This window comes from Oryzias latipes, chromosome 4 (genome assembly GCF_002234675.1).
Source record: "Oryzias latipes chromosome 4, ASM223467v1".
NCBI lineage: Eukaryota > Metazoa > Chordata > Actinopteri > Beloniformes > Adrianichthyidae > Oryzias > Oryzias latipes.
The window spans coordinates 29,827,600-29,851,451 of record NC_019862.2 but is presented as its reverse complement, the minus strand read 5'-3'; the positions used below and the strand labels follow the sequence as shown (position 1 = coordinate 29,851,451).

At 42.6% G+C, this 23,852-nt stretch overlaps 3 protein-coding genes across 3 annotated transcripts; 2 read left to right on the top strand and 1 right to left on the bottom strand.

The window, feature by feature from the left end:
- Positions 1 to 343: 343 nt before the first annotated feature.
- On the bottom strand, positions 344 to 6,915 carry sac3d1 (SAC3 domain containing 1). The gene is made up of 4 exons (XM_004068346.4): positions 6,809 to 6,915; positions 5,601 to 6,015; positions 4,843 to 5,125; positions 344 to 2,208 (listed from the first exon to the last, which is right to left on the bottom strand). The coding sequence occupies exons 1-4, from the start codon at positions 6,835 to 6,837 to the stop codon at positions 1,730 to 1,732; spliced, it is 1,206 nt and encodes a 401-aa protein (XP_004068394.1). The 5' UTR covers positions 6,838 to 6,915; the 3' UTR covers positions 344 to 1,729.
- Positions 6,906 to 10,883, top strand: haus8 (HAUS augmin like complex subunit 8). Its single transcript, XM_004068345.4, has 11 exons — positions 6,906 to 6,924; positions 7,122 to 7,218; positions 7,439 to 7,503; positions 8,142 to 8,203; positions 8,626 to 8,752; positions 8,918 to 9,025; positions 9,114 to 9,217; positions 9,314 to 9,472; positions 10,028 to 10,169; positions 10,314 to 10,455; positions 10,594 to 10,883. The coding sequence occupies exons 2-11, from the start codon at positions 7,154 to 7,156 to the stop codon at positions 10,718 to 10,720; spliced, it is 1,101 nt and encodes a 366-aa protein (XP_004068393.1). The 5' UTR covers positions 6,906 to 6,924; positions 7,122 to 7,153; the 3' UTR covers positions 10,721 to 10,883.
- Positions 10,884 to 22,652: 11,769 nt separating this feature from the next.
- Positions 22,653 to 23,852, top strand: LOC100301611 (forkhead box E3). The gene has a single exon (NM_001160457.1). The coding sequence runs from the start codon at positions 22,653 to 22,655 to the stop codon at positions 23,850 to 23,852; it is 1,200 nt and encodes a 399-aa protein (NP_001153929.1).

Below are 23,852 nucleotides of genomic sequence, written 5' to 3'. Positions count from 1 at the left end.
ACGTTTTCTTTCACCCATCACACTTATTTTAGTTTCATTTCAATTACCCGATGTGATTGGGGAAATCTAGAAGAAGAAAGAGAATATAAAACAAAGACAATATAATAATTATTGGATTAGTTTTGTTTATTTTTTCAACTTTTAAATTCAGATAAATGGTGTCCTCTAGCGGTGAATACACATAGATGCAATTTAAAAAAGATTTGTTAACCTATAAAAATAAATTTAAAAAAAAATAAGAAAAAAATATTTTTTACCTAAAGCTTAGTTTCTTAAATATTTTCCTCGGATTTGTTTAAAATATCAGATAAAAAGATAAAGATGTAACTTTACTAAAGGGGGCTGTGGTCTAATATTTTTATTTTATTCGTTTGACATAGCACATCACAAAGCATCTCAACAAATTCACCAGTTAGACAAGCTATTTTTTCATTTGTTGTCACTGGACAGATGGTAAATTTCTCCATAAAACAACACAAAAATGATTAATGGAAATTAAATGTATTAGAATATGGTGGTCTGGGTGTGGAACCTGATTGACTGAACTCACCTGATCCATGTAAACAGTACTTACTGAAGTGGGATTAGCTGCAAAACAAGCAGCTCACGAGGAAAAGGGTTGGAGGCCTCTGGTTCTAGCAGAAACTGCCGACACACTCCAGCCACATGAGGTCCAGCATTGTCTTGCATTAGGAGGAACGCAGGGCCAATCGTATCAGCATGTGGTCTCACAAGGGGTCTCAGGATCTTATCTGGGTACCTAAAGACAGTCAGGCTACGTCTGGTGAGGACATGGAGAGCTGTACGGCCCTCCAAAGAAATGCCCCAAACCACTGCCAAACCAGTCATGTTGGATGATGTTGCAGCAGCTGAACGTTCTCCACGGCGTCTCCAGACTCCGTCACGTCTGTCACATGTGCTCAGTCAGAACCTGCTTTCATCTGTGAAGAGCACAGGGCAAAAGTGGCCCATTTGCCAATCCTGGCGTTCTCTAGCAAATGCCAAATATCTTCCACGGTGTTGGGCTGTGAGCACAACTTCAACCTCTGGACGTTGGTCCCTCATTCCCCCCTCATGGAGTCTGTTTCTAACAGTTTGAGCAGACACCTGCACATTTGTGGCCTGCTGGAGGTGACTTTGCAGGGCTCTGGCAGTGCTCCTCCTGTTCCTCCTTGCACAGAAAAAGAGGTGGTGGTCCTGATGCAGGTTTTTTTCCCCTCCTATGGCCTCCTCTGCCTGAGCCCAGCGACCTGCATCACCAAAATCTGCACCTATCCGGACCCCCCCCTCCATGTTTAACTTACCTCCTTCCAGCAGATGCTAGCAGTGCATCAGGAAAAAAAACTGCAGACTGGAGAAAGACCTCAAGCCCCCCATTAACATAAGCACACCACACCCAAGTCACAGATTCTACACCCTGCTCAGATTCAGACTTTTCACTTTTAACTCCTAACTTGAATTTGGTTTTTCATTTTATTTCATTTTAATTTTATTTCATTTATTAAAGTGCATTTTTGCACAATTGCATCCCTGTTTGCATCATTTTTACAAAATGTTTGCACAACTGCTGCCCTTTGTCTCTTTCCAATTGTGATAACAATAAATGATTCTGAAAAAAAAAAAAACAACACAGTGACAAATCTTCAAACTCCCAAATGAATAATTGTTTTTTTTAATTCACTTTACAAAAATGTTATTGAGAGCCACGTTTGTGGCGAAAAGCCCCGTTTTAATCCGTGTTTGTCTCATGCAGACCTCGGAGAAGCAGCCTTGAGAGTGACGTCTGCTTTTCAGAAATCTTCCTGTGGTAAAGTTTACAGTCCAGCGATGTCTGTTTAGGTTCAACAAAAGCAGATTTGGAAAAGAGCACTTGGTTTTCCAGATCAACTCGCAAGCCACACAGCTGACAAAGCTGAGCTGCGAGCGCCGAGTCTAAGTGCAAAAGCCGAGCCAGTCTGTCAAGAGGAAAGCGGCAGTTGCGGCTGCTGAATCCGTGGCTGTAAATCAGGAGGAGATCCCTGCGACACGCCACCAGGTGACGGTGCAGCGCGCACGTCTGCAGAAAGCTCAGCCCGCCAGCCAATCGCAGCAGCCGTACAGGGTTTCTCTCCAGGAAGGCTTGGCCGATCGACATGGCGAGCGTGACAGAAGAGGACGTGCGAAGCTGCTGTGGGAGCTCCATCGCATGCTGCCTGGCACGCATTGAATCTGCAGAGCAAAAACGGAGGCGTTAGGCCCGAGTTCCAGCTGTGGGGCCGTCTGCGGGTGAAAAACGGGCAAACCTGTGCAGGACACGCACAAAATGTTACGGTGGTACGCCGCTCAGTGAACCCGCAGAGAGAAAATGTTCATGCATTGTTTTCTACGTTCATGCTGCTGCCGACAGGTCGTAGAGAACGCTTCTACAAGACGTGAGGGGTAAGTGGGAGGCAGGTGAGAAGCAGGCACATCTTACTGGCGTCCTCCGAACACGTGGTCACTCCATGTGTGCAGCGTTGGCGTGCTGTCAGTAAGGAGCCTGTACTCGCAACTTTCTAACGACTACAGCATGTGGACACCATACAACATCAACCGTGGTGCGTGCAACCAATGAGTTATATCACTAGAGGAGACATCACGTGGTTCCTCATGGGAGGAGAGCACCGCCATCTTGGTGAGGTCAAGTTACTACTGCAGTGAATGCATGTGAACACATTTTTTGCAAAATGCCAGTTCATTGTTTGGGTTTCAACTGCCAAAATCAGATACATGAGTCCATGAAGGAGGAAGGTGCATCATTTCACAGGTAAGTATTTTAATTTTTTTTCTTTTAAGGCTGCAGGGGCTTCATTAATAGAACACATGTTGACATTCATGATGCTGCAGGGCTGTTATCAACATGCTGCATGATGTACATTTATTTTGCTGTCATTATAAATGTACATTTTATTTTGCTAAACCTGTATACAGCATACTAGGCTATTATAGTAATATAGATTTATACATTTCTGGCTCAGTGACTGAACTTTTCTTCCAGGTATCCAATGGATTCAGACTTAGGGAAATAGTGGGCCTTGGCTATCAAAAGAGTTAACCCAGATGGATCACTGTGGTACCAACTAGCAACACAGTCTGGCTGTTCAAAACATTTGTGGAAACAGATTTTGATGAGAGGCCAGACTGTTTTTTTTTAGGGTAAATCTGTTGTTCACTTTTGGACTTCTTTTGAATATTATTATTATTATTATTATTATTATTATTATTATTAACTATAATAATAATATAATTATTTTATTATTATTTATTGACTTATTATTTATTTATTGTTATTTATTGTTTGTATTGACTTACTATTGATTTATTATTATTATTATTATTATTATTTTTATTATTATTGACTTATTGTTGGATATTTCTAAATAATTTAAATTACATGTCAAAGAGGTCTAAAACTTCTAAATGTTTAGAAATTGATTTTAAAAATTCTTTCTAATATTTTTTTTATTTGTAAGAAGTCCTGCAACAATGCATTTTCATTCAAGTTTGAGCTTTTAAGGCTGACTGTTTCTCTTCTTTAACAACAACAAATGACGTATATATATATATATATATATATATATATATTATATACATAAAATATAATATATTTATATATATGTATAAATATATTTAAATCTAAAAATATATACAGTTTATAAAAGCTACTTAGACACCACTAAAATCAATTGAAATCAATGTCATGTGGGCGTCGTCGACCTCACCAAGATGGCGTCGCGCTCCGCCACCGTCGGCCAGGCTTCTAAAGCGGGCGTGTCTCCTCTAGTGATATAACTCATTGCGTGCAACTTCCATTATTCTTCACAATACTTCCTGATATACTTAACACACACAGGACAATGGTACATTCCAATATCACGACATCCCTTGAGGTGGCCTTACGAAGCCTCAAGGGCACTGAAAGACACACCTGCGTTCCCCTTAAGAGGCAGCCGCTCCTCTCGATGACCCCCTATGGACCCGGACAACCCAAACACCCACACGGATCAACGGGACTACAGCTTTAGCATTCCTGTAAATATTCTGCAATCAGTCAATGTGCTGCAGTAGTGAGAGATCATCAGGTGTGCTGTGAGAGTGTGAGAGATGATTCAACTTCACCTAATTGGTCTAAACCAATTAGGTGAAAATATTTCATAAAATATTTTTGCTTTGTGATTATTTTAATATTTTTCAAGACATGTTATCAGTAATATTTTTTTTTATTGACTCGTTTGTTAAATAAACAAAGTTAGTTGTTGGTGTCCGTACTATTCTCGTTTTGGTGGCAATATTTTCACTTTTTCTGCAAATGAACATCAGTTATCTGCCTTCTAGTGATCAGCATCAGCCCTGAAAAAAAAAAAAAACGTGGACATCAGTCAGTCTCTACCTGAGACAGGTGTTTCTGTCGGAAGGGCAAAAGGTTTTCAACCGCTTTTGTGGAAAGAAACGGATGAAAATGAATTCTGTATCTGTGATGTAAATATAATTATCAAATCATCTTCCACCTGGATCTATCGGAGTGCAAAGACTTTTATTTTGCTGATCGTTTCAGAGAACGACAGTTAAGTCTGCTCAGCGCGTCGGCACACACCTCATCAGCTTCAAGTTCTAGACTTGGCTCCAATAAATATTAGAGTTTTATCAGGAAACTGCTCAACTAAATCCCAATAAAATATATCTTTCTTTGTTTTATGAGGCTAGTTCCTACATTTATAGCCTATTTGTCTAATGACTATTTTTAATCTGATTATTTTAGGCAGAGTTTGTTCTGCCGTAACGTAATGACAGTTAATGTCAGAAGCGTAGAAGGCATCGACTAACCTAAGTTGTAGAGTAACCCAAGAGCCTGGAACTCTTCCTGGTTGGGGTTTGGACCACCGTCAGCTGTGTAGCAATCCAACAGCCAGCTCAGGTATTCCTGCAGGTGTGTGTCGTTGATGCGTGGGTCATAAAGCCGTAGGGGTTCCCCGCAGAGACGGTAAGAAGCATAGATGAGGAAACGCACTATGGGCTCCAAAAGAGCCGCACACTCGGATCCAGACACTCTCTGGATGATCATATCCTGCTTCACGCTCCGCAGCCGGTCGAAGACAAAGCCGTACACCTGAAAGACAACATTACATTAGGAAAATCTTTGTACAGTAATTCAAGAATTTACATGGATTTTTTAAAAAGCTTTGCTACAACTTTCAGCCTCTGCTAATCTGTAAAATCAATTTATTTAAGATTTTATTAAAGCTATTTAAATAAAATAAACAGCACAGGTGTGGCATAAACTATTCGATCTTTAAGTCTACTTTAAGTTTTTACACCAAAGAATTGGTTAAAACAAGATAAATTCAACAATATATAAGGGGATTAAAGGATGGGTTAATGTTTAAAATTAAAATGACAAGAAATTCTTTAAAAAATAAAAAAAGATCTGAAACAACTGAGTGTAGTGCCCTTCACACCAACATACTGCTCCAGTTGGGATACTAAAACCCTGATCCACTGTATCTAAAGCAGCGGTGAGATCTAAAAGAATTAAAAACAGTGGACATTTCTCCTCCACATATGATTGGCACATTTCTACTGACCTCTGTCCACGGATGTCGACTGGGAGTAGCTGCGATTTCATTAATGAGGTAGTGAACTGTTTTTAGCAACACGGCAGGTGGTCGCAGGTCCGTGGGGTTTGTTGCATCTTTCCCAGCTGCTGGTCTTGCGTACTCCTTGACGGCACGCAAAGGGTCACCTTTGGGCCTTCGATCTTTCTCTGTGCCTGGCACCATTTCAAAGTGGTGAAGCCTGTTCTGAGCTACGCGGTCCTGCAGCTCCTGAACTGGACACATGGTCTGGCATGTTCCCTTGGGAACTGCTTCTGTTATTTTCCGCCCAAGCTTCTGCTTCTCCTCTTCCGCAGATACCACTGGGGCTGGCCTTTGCCTTTGGTCTTTTTTGTCCTCTCTCCATTGCCGTCCTGATGACCCAGCACTCCTCTGTGACTGACAGCTGTTGTCAAAAAAAAACACCCAAAAACGTTATTATTCAAATCTTTTCATATTATTCATAACGGAAAGATCAAGAAGTTGAACATGATGCCAATCCATCAAATGTGGCACAAATTTTACCCTATTCAATTTAACCCTTGTCCTATTTTAGATGACCCCACCCTTACATTGACATGTTCAACCTAGCATGACAAAGGTGGATAAAGGTGGAAAGATTTCATGTAATCCATGGACACCAGTGAAGATCACAAATCATTGAAGAAAAAAGGTTCAGCGCACTGTCTAGTGGGTCTAGATGACCCAACTCCCAATGTTAAAGTGCCTAGGATAGCACAAGGGTTAAGGGTCATGCACAATTACAGAAAGAAAATAGAAATTTCTTAAGTTATTCCCACTTAGCTTCATATTTATGTTATAAAATAGTGGGACGTTTTCGTCAATTCTTTTGGCACAGGTCAACTAAAGTCGTTGTTACAACAACGAAAGACGACAGTGTTCCTGCTATGTTTGTAAATCTAAAGCAACATTTGTGTCGTCTGGAAAATATTTAAAGTACATTTTTGTTCTTTTGCTCCTTTTCAATCATAAAAGATAGCGTTACCCGTCCACTGTCTGAGTGTGTGCTAGCCTAATTTACAGTTAGGCTAGCTAACAACAAAATTCGCCATTTCTATTTTTTAAATCCAAACCGTAGCACATATATGTCACAAACTACCAGTTAGCAAACACCTGTTTAATTATACATGCGTACCTTGCTTAATTTTCAGAGAAACGTTTGTTTATTTGAAACCTACCTTCGCCGGGTACCTCTCCCGCGGTTCATTGGTAGGCTCCGAAATTTAACTACGTCACTTTGTCACAGATTGTGAACATCCAATCAAATGGATCATTGGTGTTACGTCTTCCGGAGGTGTGCGCATCAACGCCTTCAACAGAGTTCACGATGTTAAATATTTAACATAAAAAAACCCGTGTCAAATGATATGTCGTAAACATATTTTTATACAATTTTTTAAAATCATTTTTTCATCATAGTCTTTCTTTGTATAGTGTTTGTTAAGATCAGCGGAACGTAAATATTTCTCCTTGTTCTTTCCGGTTTGTTAGGCTGACGTACTGGCGGCTTTCTTCAAAACATAATGGCGTCTAGAAGAACGACTATGGCGTCAAGCAGTTTTAAAAATGCTTCTTCTGAAGCTAAAGGGTATGGCAAGGCCTACGGAGTAACCTTTATACACATTTAGGATAATTCCAGTGTGTTAAAATGCTAATGCAACATTTAAAAAGGCATATGGTGTGTTGCTGATTTAGCTAGCAACGTCTCTTCTCGTCTTGTTTACCTTTTTATGGCTTGTCTTTCCATGTCGTTTATGTTATGATTACTTCCGTTAACATATTGCGTTTTTTGTTTGTTTGTTTCGTAGTTTAAAAAGTGGAAGTGCGGCTAACAAGACCAACAACAGCGGAGCTGGGAAGAAAACTGTTAAACGCAAGTACCCCCCCCCCCCCCCCCCCCCCCACACACACACACCCACCCACGCTCACACACACTAATGCATTTTCAGTTTGAACCTTTTAGTTTAGATCAGAAGAATCTGACAACTCTTTGAATTACTAAACAAACCTCAATATTCTCTTCTTATTTCCTTTTACAGCCTAAAGCTGCTCTATTTAAGGAATATACTATCTTGTCTTTTTAAGCCTAGTGAATAAAGGAGGGAAGAGTATATAAACTTGCAGTTTAGTTCATTGGTTATTATTTTGTTGCTGTGGTATGACCATTATTTAATTATTTACTTTAAAATCAAGTTTGGAACTCCCTTTGTGCCAAGATTGTAATCTCTGATTCTGTTATTTACCCTTCTACTGTGAATTTTTGTACAACCAAAATCAGTTTACGTCAAGATTTTACATGTGTGCTCTTCAGAAACGAATTTAACGTTTATGTCCACTTGAAGACATTGAGCTCCTGAATATCGTCTTAAAATTCTCGTCTATTTGTTTTCATTTTTCTGAATGGCTTGTTTGCAGAGTCTGCATAGAGCCATGACGGCGTGTGTGTTGTTAAATCCACCTGTAGCATTTTGTTTGTTAATTGTTCCTTGACAAAATCCTTTTCGTCGTTAGCGAGTGGCACCATTGTCAAGTCTCGGTATCTCCAAGCTGCTGAAAAGACTTCCCTGTCAAAGGTAATATTTCCAGATGTATTCTTTCATGTTTTGTTCTAACGTGCGTTGTAGGGATAAATCCATTTTATTTTGAAAGCTTCACGTACGATTATATGAAGTTTTACACATTTTTTTGATTATGATTTCAATAAATTACCACTCAAATCTCAGTTTTGTTTGTTTTGTTTCTTCTTCTTTTTTTTTTTTTTTTACTATATCCAATGGTTAAAGGCAACTTCATGTTATTATTTTTGGTTATTTTGTTGACTTGTGTTTGTCATGTCTCCATCACCTCATTGACCTTACATTGATTTTATTCTTATTGATTTTATTTTTTATTCTCTTTTTTTATTCTCTGCTAGAATACAGCTCATTATTATTGTATGTTGTCTCTATTAAGTAAATTACACAAGCCAACAAACCTATTGTATCTAATTTTATAGAGTAACTCTCTGACCAATGAGTCAGTTGCAGCACCTCAGCGTCCGTCCTCTCCAAATCCCACCTGTGTCAAGCCAAAGTCGGGGACCCCAACACGACGTTCAATGGCACCTCAAGGACTAGCCGTGTGTGAGTTCTGTATAGCAGAATCTGTAATTCATTAGAAATCATTTAGTGATTGTGAAAAATTAGCCCTGGTAATTTCAGTGCTCATTATCAAAATATGATTGGGTTTCTGAATGGAAATAATAGATCAAATGTCATTAAAAATACCCTTTTTTATCCTTTTTAAAGCGATGTCTAGTGAAACTGAGCCGTCACTTCTTGGGAAAAGTGTTCTGCAGTCCACTTTTTCAGATGGTCACTGTTTTCGTCCAGACTTTGATATTTCAGTCATCAAGGGTAAACTAAAAATAACCTTTAAAAAAATAAAGCACTTCTTTTGAAGCTGCACGCTTAACATTTGCATTTTCCACCTGAAACTTTAAAGAAAAAACCGTGATTAAAAACGCTGATAAGTCTGAGAAGAATCCAGAAGTTGAGAAGAGGATGGTGGAAATGGACACCTTTCTGCTGGCCTACCTCACAGCGAAGGTAAGAGCGTACGTACACTCATGTGCTTTTGTCACCAGAACGTTGACGGTAATATTGGAACTCTTTCGCATAAATCGTGTCTGCGTTTCATTGGAGATGGAAAACAACAATGCAAAGTTCAAGGCAGAAGCAGAGGCGAGGATTTTGCAAATGATGGAGGAAGAAGAGAGGCTGCATGATGAGATGAAGGAAAAGAGGCGTCAGTTCCTTCTTGCAGAGAAGAAGAGGGTGCTGAATGAACTGCTGGATTTGCAGGTCTGGACACTTTGTTTTTAATCAGCTGTTATGGATTCTGCAGCCTGACAAGGTTTTATGGGTTTTTGTTTCAAGTAATGGAATTATTTAAATGAACAACACATCATAAATGATAATTCTATTTACTACATATTGTTTTTGAATGTTGGAATATCGGTAGGAGTTTATTAGAGGAGTCCATTTAAGACCATTATTTAGAGTTGGACAGCAATAATGAGGCAATACTGGAATCAGCAGATTGTTGCATGAAGATATTGACATCTATCAGTAGGAAGATTTATGCTGAAATGTCTTATTGTGTAGTTCTATCCTGTATTTGTATAATCTCAGTTAGCTGTCCTTAAAATGTAATTTTTTTAAATATACTGTTATCCATATCAGCCGGCAGAACTATCGCCTTGTCAAAAAATCCAGACTTGTGCATTCCTACTGTTGACTCGATGCGTCATGTCTCGCTAAAACATTTTATTACTCCACTGGAAAAACAGCTTCTCATCGTTTTTAGAACTTTACTGTGAAACTTAAAGAGGCTGTCGATCCTTTCTGTCTCATTAGATTGACACACTGGGGCCTGTGGCAGAAGCTGCCAAGCAGTTTACAAACGACTACAAGTGTTTTGCATCAGCTGTTGACACCACCCGTCATTACCTGCCTGTCAAGAATTTCCATATTGATGGAGAAGGAAGACAGTTTTTAGGTAGCTCCCACATCTTTGTCATTTACTCCCAAGAAACGGTTAAATAGTGTTATGAACAAATGGAGCTTTTTACAGATTCGGCAAAAACGCTCCCATGATGCAGAAATACTTCATCTATTTTCAAACTCCTGCACTGCTTTTTAGAGAAAGCTGAAGCCTGCATGAAGGACACGGAGTCTCTGCTGCTGGAGTGCACACGGGGAGACCATGTGGAGAACAGCACGTCTTTGGAGTGCCTCAGGGACATGAAAACGGCATCGAGAGATATCAGTCAGCAGCTGTCGGGGTACGTGGAACACCTTCAAGATGTTGCCACTTTACAGGGGTTTCATTTCCATTAGTTGCTGATAATAAAGCTTTAATTTTCTTTATGTGAAAGCCTTTTGAGCTTTGCTAAGATGACGATGCTTTTCTATTTATCTAGAGCGTGTTCTGAGCTGCTGGAGATGTCGTCCTTGGTCTGCCGACATTCAGTCCACGTGAAACAGGCCCTGGAGGAGGAGCAGCTTGGGACTTGTAGAACTAGGGAGCTGTTCAGCCCCAAGCAGTGAAAAATGCCACTTAGCATGAGAGACAGAAAATGCACTTTGTATATCTGCTGAAGTCCCTGAGTGCCAGCCTTGTTTTTTAACATTTTTGAGTATTTGTTTCTGTTTACTCTGTTTTTTCTTTTGCTGTGTTAATAAAAGGTTGAATAAAAGTGTAGAAAATCCATACTTGTGCTCGGGTGTGTTAAAGAAGTACTATGTTAAAAAGTTTTTTCATGGCAAACAGCAGCTTATGAAGTTCAAACTCCTGTTTGACAAATAAAAACTGATCAGCAACCTTTAGCAGACCAGAAAATAATCCATTCAGTGAATAAGGAGATGTTTGATCACAAATGCCTTAGCGTAGAATTGTTGCAGGTGAAAAGTTGATATGATAAAGATCACTGATGCAGGAAAAGAAGCACATCTGCATTGTCAGTCTGTTCCTGATGCAGAAGAACTGCCTTTAAGGGTCTTCACTGGAATTTTACAATTAAAAGTGCATGTTTTACAAGGCATTCAATTCATTTTAAACAACTTAATCTTTTTAAGTTGCAGAAATTGGCTTGAAAAATGTACATCACACAAGCAAAACCGTTTACTCTAATTCCTTGTCATGAGAGGAGGCCCAAGACTACCCATTAAAAGAAAAGAAGAGAACAGAAAGTGACATGGTGTATGCATGTTAATTTATGACGTTATCCCAGACAGTACTAAAAAACATGTAATTGATCTCAACCACTAGGTGGAAGCAAAGGTCAAAACTATCCAATGCAATCTGTTGTACTTTAAAAACTATTTTTATCCTTAGTTGGATTCCAGGAAGCATGTGTTTAACTGAATGAATACATAGTTTTTGTGCTGTAGCCCGTAGAAACAATATTATGGGATAGAGGACATATTTAAAGAAAATTAAGCTCAAAATTGCATTTGCATCAAGTATTTCTTTGTTCAATTGTTATAAATCAGGATGCTGTTTAAAAAAGATCCTATTTGTGATGTAGCAAATACGATGGCAGTTTGCCCTCTCTGGGTGGGTGGAGTGTTCCTGCCCCAGGTGGAGGAGTTCAAGTATCTTGGGGGTGTTGTTCACAAGTGAGGCAAGACCGGAGCGTGAGGTAGACAGGCAGATCAGAGCAGCGTCCGTAGTCGCTGTATCGGTCCGTTGTGGTTAAGAGAGGGCTGAGCCAGTAGAACCGCTTCTCCTCCACGTCGAAAGGAGCCAGGTTCGGGCATCTGGACGCCTTCATAGGTATATATGACTCCAAATTACCCCTAGCCAGGTGTGTGTGTGTGGCGCTGCAACAGACTGGTGACCTGTTCAAGATAAACCCCACCTTCGCCCAACAGTAGCTGGGTTGGCTACAGGAACCATGGGACCCCAAAAGGGATTCAGTGGGTCCAGAAGATGGATGGATGGATGGATGGATTGATCTCTCCCTCCCTCCCCTGCAGTCAGTCTTCCATTTCAGTAGTGATTTGCAGCATACAGTTGATGCGGAAAAACCTCAGCCCTTCAATGCAAGCCTGCATGTGTACATCCCCATCACATGTGTGCCTTTCTGCTTAGCAGCTTTCGTACCTGGAGTCAAGTGGCAGTTTGTGTGCAGCAGTCTTACACACTATAGTGCATGCTGATCCCACCTGTTTAAGCCAGGTTCTGACAACAGGTGGGACAATAGGATGTTAGTGGGTGTGGTCCTTGATGGCAAACACCAAATCTCGCTCCCATTTGCCTCCAAAGACACAGAGAAGCAAAAGTTCTGGAGATAAATGATGTAAATGTTCTGATGTAATAATGTGACTGAAATAAAAGGTTTGACTGGTTTTTCTGTTTCTGCTGAACATCAGGCTTTGAAAGCTGCTCCATTCTGACCTTTCTCTAATGAATTTTTGTGTTAAAGGTTGGACACTGGGGCATGTCAGTGCATCCTACACGTGTGTGTGTGTGTCCAACCCCACATTATCAGTCTGTTTGAGGGCTAAGCCTTGTCGTGGCTCTCTCCACGCCCACACTAATAAAGCCGGCTGTTGTGAGTCCGTGGGCTTGCTGTCCATCTCTCATCGCCAGGCAATGCCTGAACCAACGTCAGCTTTCAGGAGCATTGCTGTTGTGGAGTCTCCATCCACCAGCAGAAAACTTTTTCTGTTCCCAACAAGTGTTTTTGAATGTTTAAAAGTGCTTTCTCTTGCTGTTTTCAGAACTGCAGTTGGAGGCTCGGTCCCAGCTGAGAGTCTGAATGGAGAAAGTGAGAAGAGCCTGTGGAAAGACAGCATTAAAAGAATTCAGTGAGTAACTGAATGAGACCCCTTGTCTCTGACTGCAGCCCTCCTCTCTCTGCTCCGAAACTCTGACGTCCGGCGAAGGTTTTATCTATGTCACTGTGACCTCACTGATACTCTGCTCAACTATTTGAAGACCCTGAAGCACAGATTTTTATGATCATGAATAATAAAAATTAAGAATAAATAAGAATCAGGCATTCTATCCTTCACTTGCAGTAAACGGTTACTCATCACCCAGTCTGTGTGCATCAGGAATGCTTCTGCTGCACACAGATTTTTAGTGTTAAGCCAACAGCAGTTTAAACTGCATTTAGTGGAAAGCCTTTGATGCAAACACCTGACATCGAACCTTCCTGAGTCTGAAACGTGTAATTTCATCCTCAAATAACGTTTCCAAAATACAAATTTGCATTGCTGTTTTCTGATTTAGCAGGCAAGCCTGTCTGTTTTTTCCCTCAGTGCTGTAGAACTGATGGGTGTGTGGTTTCCATTGTTTGTTTTTCACTCAGGTCCTTCTTTCAGGAAGCAGTTGAAGTGTGGATGAACTGTTGGGGCTGTTTAAAGTGTCATAAGGGCACCCTCTGATGTTTGTTGAGTCTCAGTTAGTCCTGACAGCAGCTAAATGTCTGTGCTGCTGCTGTTTTTGCCCTAATGATTGTTAATATTAACATTTAAGTGAAAAAGTTTATTAGGCCCTGGCAGGAGGGAAGAGCTGGGAGTAAAGGGAGCTTTTGTCGGCACAGATGTCATCTTAGCAACAGATGGATGGAGAAAAGGGAGAATGCCTGCTCAGATTTGAGCAGAGAAGGTCCAGGGATGAGCAAAGAAAAGTATTCCAGTAGTACTTCCACCGCCAAAGTTCTCCAAAAGATCAAGGCGAGCAACAGGAGGGGGCGGAGCTCATGGGCACTCGGTCAGGGACACAACAGCAGGTCAGACTGCAGAGACGATGACTAAAGGTCTGGAGGGTCCTACACAGGTGAGCGCAATGAGACTGATGATCTCAGAGGAGTGGAGATGATGAGCAGAGCAGGGACTGGGACAGATCTCCAAGCCTCCTCCTCTTGTCTTTCCTCCAAATGATCTCTTTCAGCTCATGAGAGGGACTAGCGGGGTGTTCCCAAGGGAGGGGAGAAGCATAACCTGTTTTTCAAGGTCCACATCTGCTATAAAGATCCTTCCTTGAAAGGTGTTGGAAACATCTACAGAAAAGCTTCCTGGCAACATCTAAACCTCTGCTAAACCTCAGGACTTAGCCACATACTCGTGTACGTGGGGTTGACCCGTACGGGTTTTTTCGTGGAGGGTCGTAGTGAAAAGGGGGCTGCATCTTAAGGGGAGCGTTGATGTGTCTTGCAGTTCCCTTGAGGCTCGTTGGCCACCTCAAGGGACATCACGAAAGTGGAACGTACCATTGTTGTGCATGTGGTAAATGTATTGGTAAGTATTTATAAGGCTAGTGGAAGTTTCACGCACTTATGATGTACGGATGATCTTACGGTGGTCTTAAGCCACGGTTTGTAAGGTGAGAGTACTGACCTGACGCATGATACATATATGCCCTTAGTACGCCCGTATGTCCACTTAAACGTCATTCTGATTGTCTTATTCCCTTATATCTAACACGCTGCCTTCACACTGGACTTGGAAACCTGCAGTCAAGTGACCGCTGCTAATCAAAAGTCTTTGTAAACGTGCGCGTATGCGCGTTTTGGGCTTTTACTCTCACGTTAAACCCATCGCTACGCAAGTTTTAACGACTGTTTTTGAGCTCTACATACAAAACGCGCGCCCATTGAACGCATGTTGAAAGATGAACCAGGTCCACTTTTTAGCAATCAGGGACTCTGATTTGGTAGTGACGTATGGATGGCGTCCCTTTTAATTCACGGAAGTGCCAACCGTTTGAAAATTGATCGTGAAGGAGAAATTTATAATTGTGGTTTGTGTCAGGACGGAAATCTTTGACACCAAGTTGTTAAAATATCGGAATAGTGTTGTAGCCTGAAGCAGGACTCGCAACATTTCACACCAAGCCTCTTCAAACTGTAGGTGTCGGACATGTGCTAGTAAATGTTAGGGAAAAAAAGCCCCTCCCTGCTTGCCCAGTGTGAGCATCATGGGCTATACTTATGTTTAAAAAGCTTAATGGGCAGTGCGTCAGGTGTCAGGGTCGCCCTCGCACACCTGATTGAGGACCTGATCATTCACACCTGTTTGGCATTTAGACAACCTATATTGGTCCAGCACGCCACCCAGCCATTGTCGGTTCGTCTGCTTCCACGAAGGACTCACTGATCAAAGCCAAGGCCCACGCTAAAGCCAACGCCAAAGAACCAAAGCCAATGCCAGAGCCAAACCTCTCTTCCTCACACAATAAATTTCACAACTCCAAACTAAATCCCTGTCTGCGTTTTGGGTCCAACTTACTCCAAACCTAACACAGTGAACAGACATATTTGTGCTACAGGAGAGCTGGAAGATTTTCTCCTCAACCAACAACTTTTGTGCCAAAATCTTGGAAAGAACAGAGGTGGATCTTTCACCTTGACAAAATTTGGATGAGCAGTTTCTGTGTCATTCATTCATCTTCTTCCGTTTGTTCCCTTTCGGGATCATGGGGCTGCCAGGGCCTATCCTGGCCACTTATGGACCTGTTCAGGGTGTCCCCTGTTCAGGTTGTCCCCTGAACAGGTCGCCAGTCTGTCGTAGGGTCAGAATCACACACCCATTCACACCTATGGACAATTTAGAGTTGCCAATTAACCTACGAAGCATGTTTTTGGACGGTGGGAGGAAGCCGGAGACCCCGGAGAGAACATGCAAACTCCACACAGAAAAGTCCCCTTGAACTTGAACCGGGGGCCTTCTTGGCGTGAGGCCAGAGCGCTAACCACTGCGCCACCGTGCAGCCCAGTTTCTGTGTTTGAATTCACATACCACGTTTTCCTTGAAGCTGAAAACAAACAAGAACAATTGGTGACCTAAAACATATCAGTATAAGATCAGGTTAATGTGTCATCATTAGCTGATTTTTGTTTTATTATGTCACCAAACATTGAATGAACATTTCCCCTGAAAAGTCACGGTGCAGATTGTTTCATTTAACCAGAAGCATGGACTGCTACACTGTAAAAATAGCCCCCCTGAAATAAGTCAAAAATTCCAAAAACTTTTTGTAAAAAGTTTTCTGTAAATAGGTGGAAAAATCTGTCAATGTGGTAAGAAAAATGGTCTTACCAGGATTTCTTATTTTAAGAAACGAATTCCAATCACTTACTTTAGACGTGGTTTCTTAAACTCAGATTAATTTGCTATTAAAAAACTTTCTGAACAAGAATATTTTCTTTCAAGACAGAAAATAAGACATTTTTTCTTGAAACATGGGGCACTTTACTTTGCTACGGCTCCAGTTATTGCATTGAATTTTACTTTTAGAAGGAAAAGAAGATTTGATTTTTGTGATCCTCATGTTTTTGACATTTGAACCTGTTGCTGAGGCACAATAATAAAAACAAACACCCATGATTTGAAGTTCTCTCTAATCTCTACTTTGTCGCTGATGAGTGAACACCGTTGGCTTCATCTCTCAGTCTGCAGCCACATTTTCCACCTTGTGCTCAAGATGCCTGCGTCCTAATGGTTTAATGATGGTGCTTATCTCAGCAGGCTTTAACCTGAGATCGGCGTTCGGTCTTGTGAATGTCAGGCAGCTTCCTTGCTGCCACCCTCAAAGATTTAGGGGATTTCCTGGACGTCTCAGGGGCAGAGGTGGGAGAGCCGCCACGTCACCCTTTGCTGCGATGTCTCATCATCAGCCTGAGATGCTAAACAAACTGAAAGGACACAAAACACACGTAATGGTTATCTGTTTCCAACTTTAAATTCTCTTCTCTTCTTGTCAGTCTGATGACAAACAAACATTCTTCAAGCTTTGTGTTTGTTCCAGAATTGGACATTTGAGTTTCAAAGATCATGAAAAGTAAACCTTCATTTTCTGATTTTCTGCTACATATTCATCAATAATAGATGATGTCAAGTCCAGAGCATCATGTTATTCCCTGCTACATACCTCTTCTACCACGATTAAATGGTCATGGTAACAGTGGTGCATGCGTGTTGTGGGTCACACCAACCATGGATAACAATTAGGGATGTAATGATTCATTTTAACAACCATTCGATTCATATCATAATTTGTGGTTTCTGATACGATTCTTAGTCAATATTAAACAAATTGATTCAATCCAATTGACTGACCTGAAATGGATCCAGGACATTTTTAGTCACAACTTCAACCAGTGTGACTCAGAGAGAAATCCCCGCTCCCCCAGTCAGCTATCGTTGTGTCTTTGGGCAAGACACCCTTCCTGCCCCCAGTGTGGCTCCACTGGTGTGTGAATGTGTATGAATGTCCCGGTGATGGTCAGAGGGGCCATAGGTGCAAACTGGCAGCCTCGCCTCTGTCAGTCTGCCCCAGAGCAGCTGTGGCTACATCAGTGGTTTACCATCACCAAGTATGAATGAGGAGTGAATGAATACACTTTGTTAGCACTTTGAGCACCAAGAAAAAGGGCAGATAAATCTAATCCACTATTATTATCCAAATGGTATTTTCCAATATCCATATTATAGATTCATCTCGTTTAGAAAGGATTTTTTTTAATGGTTTAGATTGATTTGATTTGATTCTGCCTCAGGTGGATCAATCCTGTTTGATCCTTTGAATAGAAATTGATTCATTGATTAATCAATTATTGTCCATAATAAATCCATTATAATAATCCATTATAATGGGGATAATAATCCAATAATCAATCCATTATAATAATATTTATTATTGGAAACAAATGTTTCAACAATTACAAGAGACACAAATGAAACAGTTAACACAAAAAAATGCTTTAAATTTAATTGAACTGTTTTATTCAACATTTATGGTGGACATTAGGGGTGGGATAAGGGAGTATTTGCATTCGGGGGGGTTTCTTAAGACCTATTTGGTATTTTTTTAAATCATTTTCCAGAATTATTTTCTCTCAGCTTTTGTAGATTTGATCTCAAGAAAATCAAATTTAGTCAGAAACAGCATTTGGACAAATGTCCTCCAATTCTGGAACGGCACTTTAACAAGTGTGATTAAAATTAAAAATTTTCTTTGAAATAATAGAGCAGCCCATGAGCTTGCGGGTCTCCTGTGTGTGAGAACCGGGTCCCCTGCTATAGCAGAGCAGTGTAGCGTGCAGTGCAGGAGTGAGCAGAGGTGGCCGCGCCCGGAGCAGCCTCGGTGTCCAGCTAATCCCTCCGTTTTCAGGAGCCCTGGCCCGTACTTGATGAGCTTGAGCAAGAAAAAGGTTGTGCGCACTCTCATGTGCCTTTCTCTCCTCGCATCCCGCTCTCTGTCTCTTTCATTCCCCCTATTTTCCCCTAACCCCCCCCCCAATCCCCTGGAGCCACTTTGCGAGTGACTGGATCCCAAGTGTTTGCTCAGCAACTTCGTCTGTTCTTCTCACCCTCCACTCAGGATTTCATCAGAGGAGAAAACGAACTGACTGGGCCGTCAGCTTCAGGCAAATCAGTGAATGGGATTGATGGTTGCTTTGTTTCTGTGCAGATTTTAAAGCTACTGTCACTGAGTCATCAGTATTTGCTATAAAGCTATTTCATTCACAGAAAGACGTATAGCTCAGGATCTTATGAGAGGAATGACTGCATGGTTTCAGGACCCCTCTGTTGAAGAGAACTTCCTGCTTCATTCCTCCTGACTCCCAGCAATGCAAATGTTTCCTCTGTAGAGGACATTTCTAAACCGGAATACGTCCCAACCACCGCAAACCGCTGCATACTACTGAATTCACTCAATTTGGCCTCTACATCCAGAGGATATTTGGGGCTTTTCAATGAAACCAAAGATGAAGGGGCAGGCCTCTGGGAACTGTGGATTTAAAAAAAAAAAGGCTGGTAACGGTGGCGCAGTGGTTAGTGCTCTTGCCTCACAGCACCTGCCCACAAACCTGCTTCATAGGTTATGACTCTAAATTGTGTGAAAGTGAGTGTGCATGGGTGTGTGGTTGTGGCCCTTGCGACAGACTGGCGACCTGTCCAGGGTGTCCCCTGCCTTCCCCCGCAAGTGGCCGGGATAGGCTCCTTTCTACCCGGTGACCCCGAAAGGGAAAAAATGGATTAGAAGATGAATGAATGACTGGTAATGTGAAGTATATTAAAGCAATTCTCATGCAATCAAACAAGTTTTTCTCTTCCTATAGGAGCACCGCCCCCTACTCTGGTTGGAGAAATACAAAAATTCCTTCTGTTAGTCCGTCAACATGGCTGCACATGAGGAGACCAGATGCAAAAAGTGGCCGGGAGACCAGGTGAGTGTAAGAATGAATGAATGAATGAACGAATGAATGAATGAATGAATGGGGGGTGTTACCGCACACATTGTTGCACGTGTCCGGCTGTGATCCTTGAAGTCACCATTGGGGGTTCAATAGTATGACACCTGGGGGGGTAGTAGCTGTCGCTGAGTCTTTGCTGGCAGGCTCCCTAAATTCTGGTGAGTTATACGATCAAACATTAAAAGACAAAAAGAAAACCTGCTTCAGGTGTTCTAAAAATGTCCATAAGTGTGAAACCAGAAACTGTCATGCGCTTCACGTTTTGAAGCATGTTGTTGTCAACTTCTGAAAATTTTCAATACTTGGTTATTTTTTAAAAGATTTTAGAACTTCTCCACATGTTTGATATACTTTTTTTCTTCCACCTGTTTTTTTAAATGAAATCCTTGATCATTTTCAGATAAAATCACCTTCATCTGCTCTACACGTGTTCTTAAAGTCCCACTCCGATCATCTTCTGATCTATCTTCTAAGTGTTGCCGGTGGTCTTTTAATGAGGTTTGTCAAAATCCAAATCCTGTGTCATTTTCTAGGAATTCGTGGGTGGGACTGATGGCAAGAGAAAGCCTGTCGCCACGGGTTTACACTCTCTGCCCTCTAGCTTACAGCCCCTCACATCCCAAACCTAACATTAGCTGTGCAACAAAAGTGGCAAGTAATATCTGAACTATCCTTCCGTTCAGTTCTGATCCAGATTCCAGCTCAGACGAGGAAAACAAAGACGTCCATGAATTTACTTCTCTGACAGAGACGATCAGAATGGACCAGAGCAGGGAGCTTGTGGCCCCGCCCAGCATATTTTCTATCTTTTTTCTTTTTTCTAATCTGTTTTTTTTTTTTTCCTTTTCTTTTAAAGTAAATTTTATGTTGATTATTTCTATGATGTATTGTGATTTTAATGCATTTTTCTGTTTTGTGAAGCACCTTGAATTACTTTGTGTACGAATTGTGCTATACAAATAAACTTGCCTTGCCTTGCCTTGCCTATGTTCACGATCTTGAATAAAGAAATACTGAGAAATGCAATTTTATATGATATTCTTAAGCCTTCTGTAGTAAGCAAGATCCCTGTTTTTGATCATATATTACATTTGGCAAAAGAACAATCTTTATTAAATAGTAATTATTTTCCTGCGCTCTTTTCGATGTCTGAGGCTCCGCCTTTCGCTTCATGTGGGTGCTGCCCATTTCATGACGTCAGCCTATAGTCGGCCTCTGCAGCATGTTTGCATTTCCCCCACGATAGCAAACGGCATCCAAACTTTTGCAAAGATGGATGTGCGTATTGTGCACAGAAAAGGAAAGAGTTTTTGCCGATCACTGCGGAGACAGTGGGTGTGTGTGTTAGCCTTGGGGCGGGGCTGGCGGCACAGACTCTTCCTGGAAGGGGCGGTTCCACTTTGTGATGTCACAATGTGAGAATTCACTCGTTTTCGTAATCCAATTGGGAGGGGCTGGTGCTCAGAGAGCAGCTTTTCAGAGGAATACACAGAAATGCATTAACTAATCAAAATACCATTTTGGGGTTTCTGTTATAGAGGAATTGAACTTTATTATACCCTTAAAAGTTTTTAAAAAAATGGTTTGCATGGTATAGACCCTTTAATCTTAACTTTCTTTATTTATGTCTTCTATCATCAAGAAAATGCCACAACACGTTAAAAACACCAAAAACAGCATTTTGATCTGGGTGGGTCTTTAACTCTTTGCCTTGGATGAGGAAAAAACTGTTTGCATCCAAAGCTTGAAAAGCAAAGCTTTTGGAATCAAGCAGAAATAATCCACCAAAAGCAGAAAGTCTGATAAACGGTTACCATAGCAACCTGTTGGATAAATCCAACATTGATGTTTTTGGGATGTTGATTTGTTTTGGTTTGATGGCATCAATTCTGATTTTTTTTTAACCGAAAGAATGAGTCTGCATGGTTTTCATCACACACACAAAATAGATGGTGTTAAAAAATGAATATTGTGTGGAGGTGTGGGGAGGCTGTGACAGGGTGGTGGCGACGATTTGGGAGGGGGGATTAGTAAGAGGCCATAGCCCCCAGGGCAGAGGACCTCGTTTCCTGGCCTGAGCCCCTGTTTGTCCTGCCTGACCTGGCAGCTCTGGGCAGATCCTGCTCGGATACATCCCCGCTCCCACGCCTGTCTGAAGCTGTTAGCCACTGGCTGTGAGTCGCTAGCTGGGCTTAGTGATGTCTGAGCTGTGGCCGGGAGGGGTGTACAGTCATCTGTGTGATGGGAGGGGGGTTAGACAGCAGCTGTGCATTGGCAGGGACAGGATGGTGGTGACACATCTAAAAGAACAGTCTGAGATGATAAGTAGCACATTTTGTGTCACCAATTTTTGTTGTTTTTTTAAAACTTTTTTTCTTTCTTAGTTTAGTCTATGAGGCGCAGCTAAATAAAATTGGAGAATGAAAATGTTGTAAATCCTATTTTTAAATAAAGATTTAAGACAAATCATTGTAGAAGATCTGGTCTGGCTTAAATCCAACCTTTGAAGTCCATCATACATGGAGGCTTCCCCCCTGATCTGTTTATCCATCCTGCATTCACACCATCCAACACAACAGAAGTTAACGTCCCCCTCTGTTTGCCTAAACAATCCAATGGAAGCACTATCACTTTCTGGTGCTTAAAGGGTGTTGTCTGCATACCAACTGCGCGCACTAGTGTTTTGACTTCAAAATCCATAAGATAACACATCTGCTCTGCCAAGGGGGCTGTTTGATCATCACTCTCAGTAAAGCAAAATGAAATGAAGCCATATTTACTTTTCTTCCCTCAAAGGCTTTCGCTGCTCAATTGCGTGTTTTCAGCAACTTGTTGTTATTTTTCAATTGCTGGATTGACTGTCCTTTCTCAGAGTGGCGCGGCGCGGCTCGGCTCGGCTCTATAGCTGTTTCAGTTACCAGAAAGGCCAGAGAACAGTGTCACAAATCAGAGACCAAGTAAAATGCGCACAGAAAAATAATACTTTTAATCAGTCATTGTTTCTGTTAGTTTTTCTTTTTGGGGTGGGTAGGTGGGTGTGGGTCCTCCTGCCTCACTCGTCACTGTGGGCCCACTGGCGTCACTCCTGCCCCGTCTTATAAAACTGTCAACGCCTTTCTCTCACCTGGACAGACGCGCGCCAGCCCAATAACCTGCAGGCCAGGGAGACCTCCGCACCTGCTTCGATCCCTTTTCCAGTCCAATGAGAGCCCACCTTTGAGTCTTTTATGAATCTGGCAAATTATTCCTACTTCTCTGGCATGTGCAACATGACCGCAGAGCCCTCGCCCGCAGAGCCAGAGGCAAGTCCTGGCGTCATGTCCCCCGGCGTCAGCTTGGACTCCCCGCTGCCTGCGGGGCTGCAGTCTCGGTCCAAAGACGGGATTTTGATCAAGTTGGAGCCCCGTGGGGGCAGTCCGAGCGCGGAGGACGGAGGCGCTGTCGGTCAGACGGAGGAGCACCTGCCGTCAGGCAGCCGCCGCAGGAAGAGGCCCGTCCAGAGGGGCAAGCCTCCCTACAGCTACATCGCTCTCATCGCCATGGCCATCGCCAACTCCCCCGAGAGGAAGCTGACGCTGGGGGGTATTTACAAGTTCATCATGGAGCGGTTTCCGTTTTACAGAGAGAATTCCAAGAAGTGGCAGAACTCCATCCGCCACAACTTGACTCTCAACGACTGCTTTGTGAAGATCCCCAGGGAGCCCGGGAGGCCCGGCAAGGGCAACTACTGGACCCTGGACCCCGCAGCCGAGGACATGTTCGACAACGGCAGCTTTCTGAGGAGAAGGAAACGGTTCAAGCGCACAGATGTGAGTACCTATCCCGGATACATGCAGAACTCTAGCGCCTTCACCCCGACGCCGATGGGCCGGCCTTCCTACCCGAACAGCCTTTACGCAGGGATCGGCTCGGGGTATGGGTCCCAGCTAACGTCTGCGTCCCCGCATCCGGCGATGCTGCATCACTACCAGAACCCCGCCGGGGTCAGCCAAGGACAGCCGCGGATGTTCAGCATCGACAACCTCATCAGTCAGCAGGCGGTGGTGCAGAGCGGCCCTTCGGCGGAGCTCAACTCCCAGGCGCTGGGAGACCTGAGTACCATGACCTCCAGCTGCTCTGTCACGGGCACCGACCCGTCCGCCTGTTTCCAGACTCAAACCGTCAACCCGTCAGCGAACATGCTCAACAGGAACAGCGGGAACCTCTCCTCCAGCTTGAGTGCAGGGTACCCCTACTCCTCCTCTTCGGCCTCTCCTCCCAACCTGCCCTCCATGAGCCAGGCCGGCTTCTCCCCGGGGGGCTCCCAGGTGTACTGCTCGAGCAACCGGTTGCCCCTGCCCGCCCTGCGCCCTGGATCCTGCGCCGAGCACGCGGAGCAGCTGCTGGGCCTCCCGAGCTCCATGAACTCCTACAACAGCGGCTACATGCGCCAGGCCAACTTTGCGTCAGGACTGGAGCGCTACATGTGA

Excerpts from the sequence above, each read along its gene's own strand:
- haus8 (XM_004068345.4), top strand. The coding sequence starts at position 7,154 with ATGGCGTCTAGAAGAACGACTATGGCGTCAAGCAGTTTTAAAAATGCT. Across the intron at positions 8,753-8,917 it reads ACCTCAAGGACTAGCCGTGT|CGATGTCTAGTGAAACTGAG; the intron begins GTGAGTTCTGTA and ends TCCTTTTTAAAG. Across the intron at positions 9,026-9,113 it reads TGATATTTCAGTCATCAAGG|AAAAAACCGTGATTAAAAAC; the intron begins GTAAACTAAAAA and ends GAAACTTTAAAG.
- sac3d1 (XM_004068346.4), bottom strand. The coding sequence starts at position 6,837 with ATGAACCGCGGGAGAGGTACCCGGCGAAG. Across the intron at positions 5,126-5,600 it reads GTCGACATCCGTGGACAGAG|GTGTACGGCTTTGTCTTCGA; the intron begins GTCAGTAGAAAT and ends GTTGTCTTTCAG. Across the intron at positions 2,209-4,842 it reads TGGGTTACTCTACAACTTAG|ATTCAATGCGTGCCAGGCAG; the intron begins GTTAGTCGATGC and ends TTTGCTCTGCAG.
- LOC100301611 (NM_001160457.1), top strand. The coding sequence starts at position 22,653 with ATGACCGCAGAGCCCTCGCCCGCAGAGCCAGAGGCAAGTCCTGGCGTC.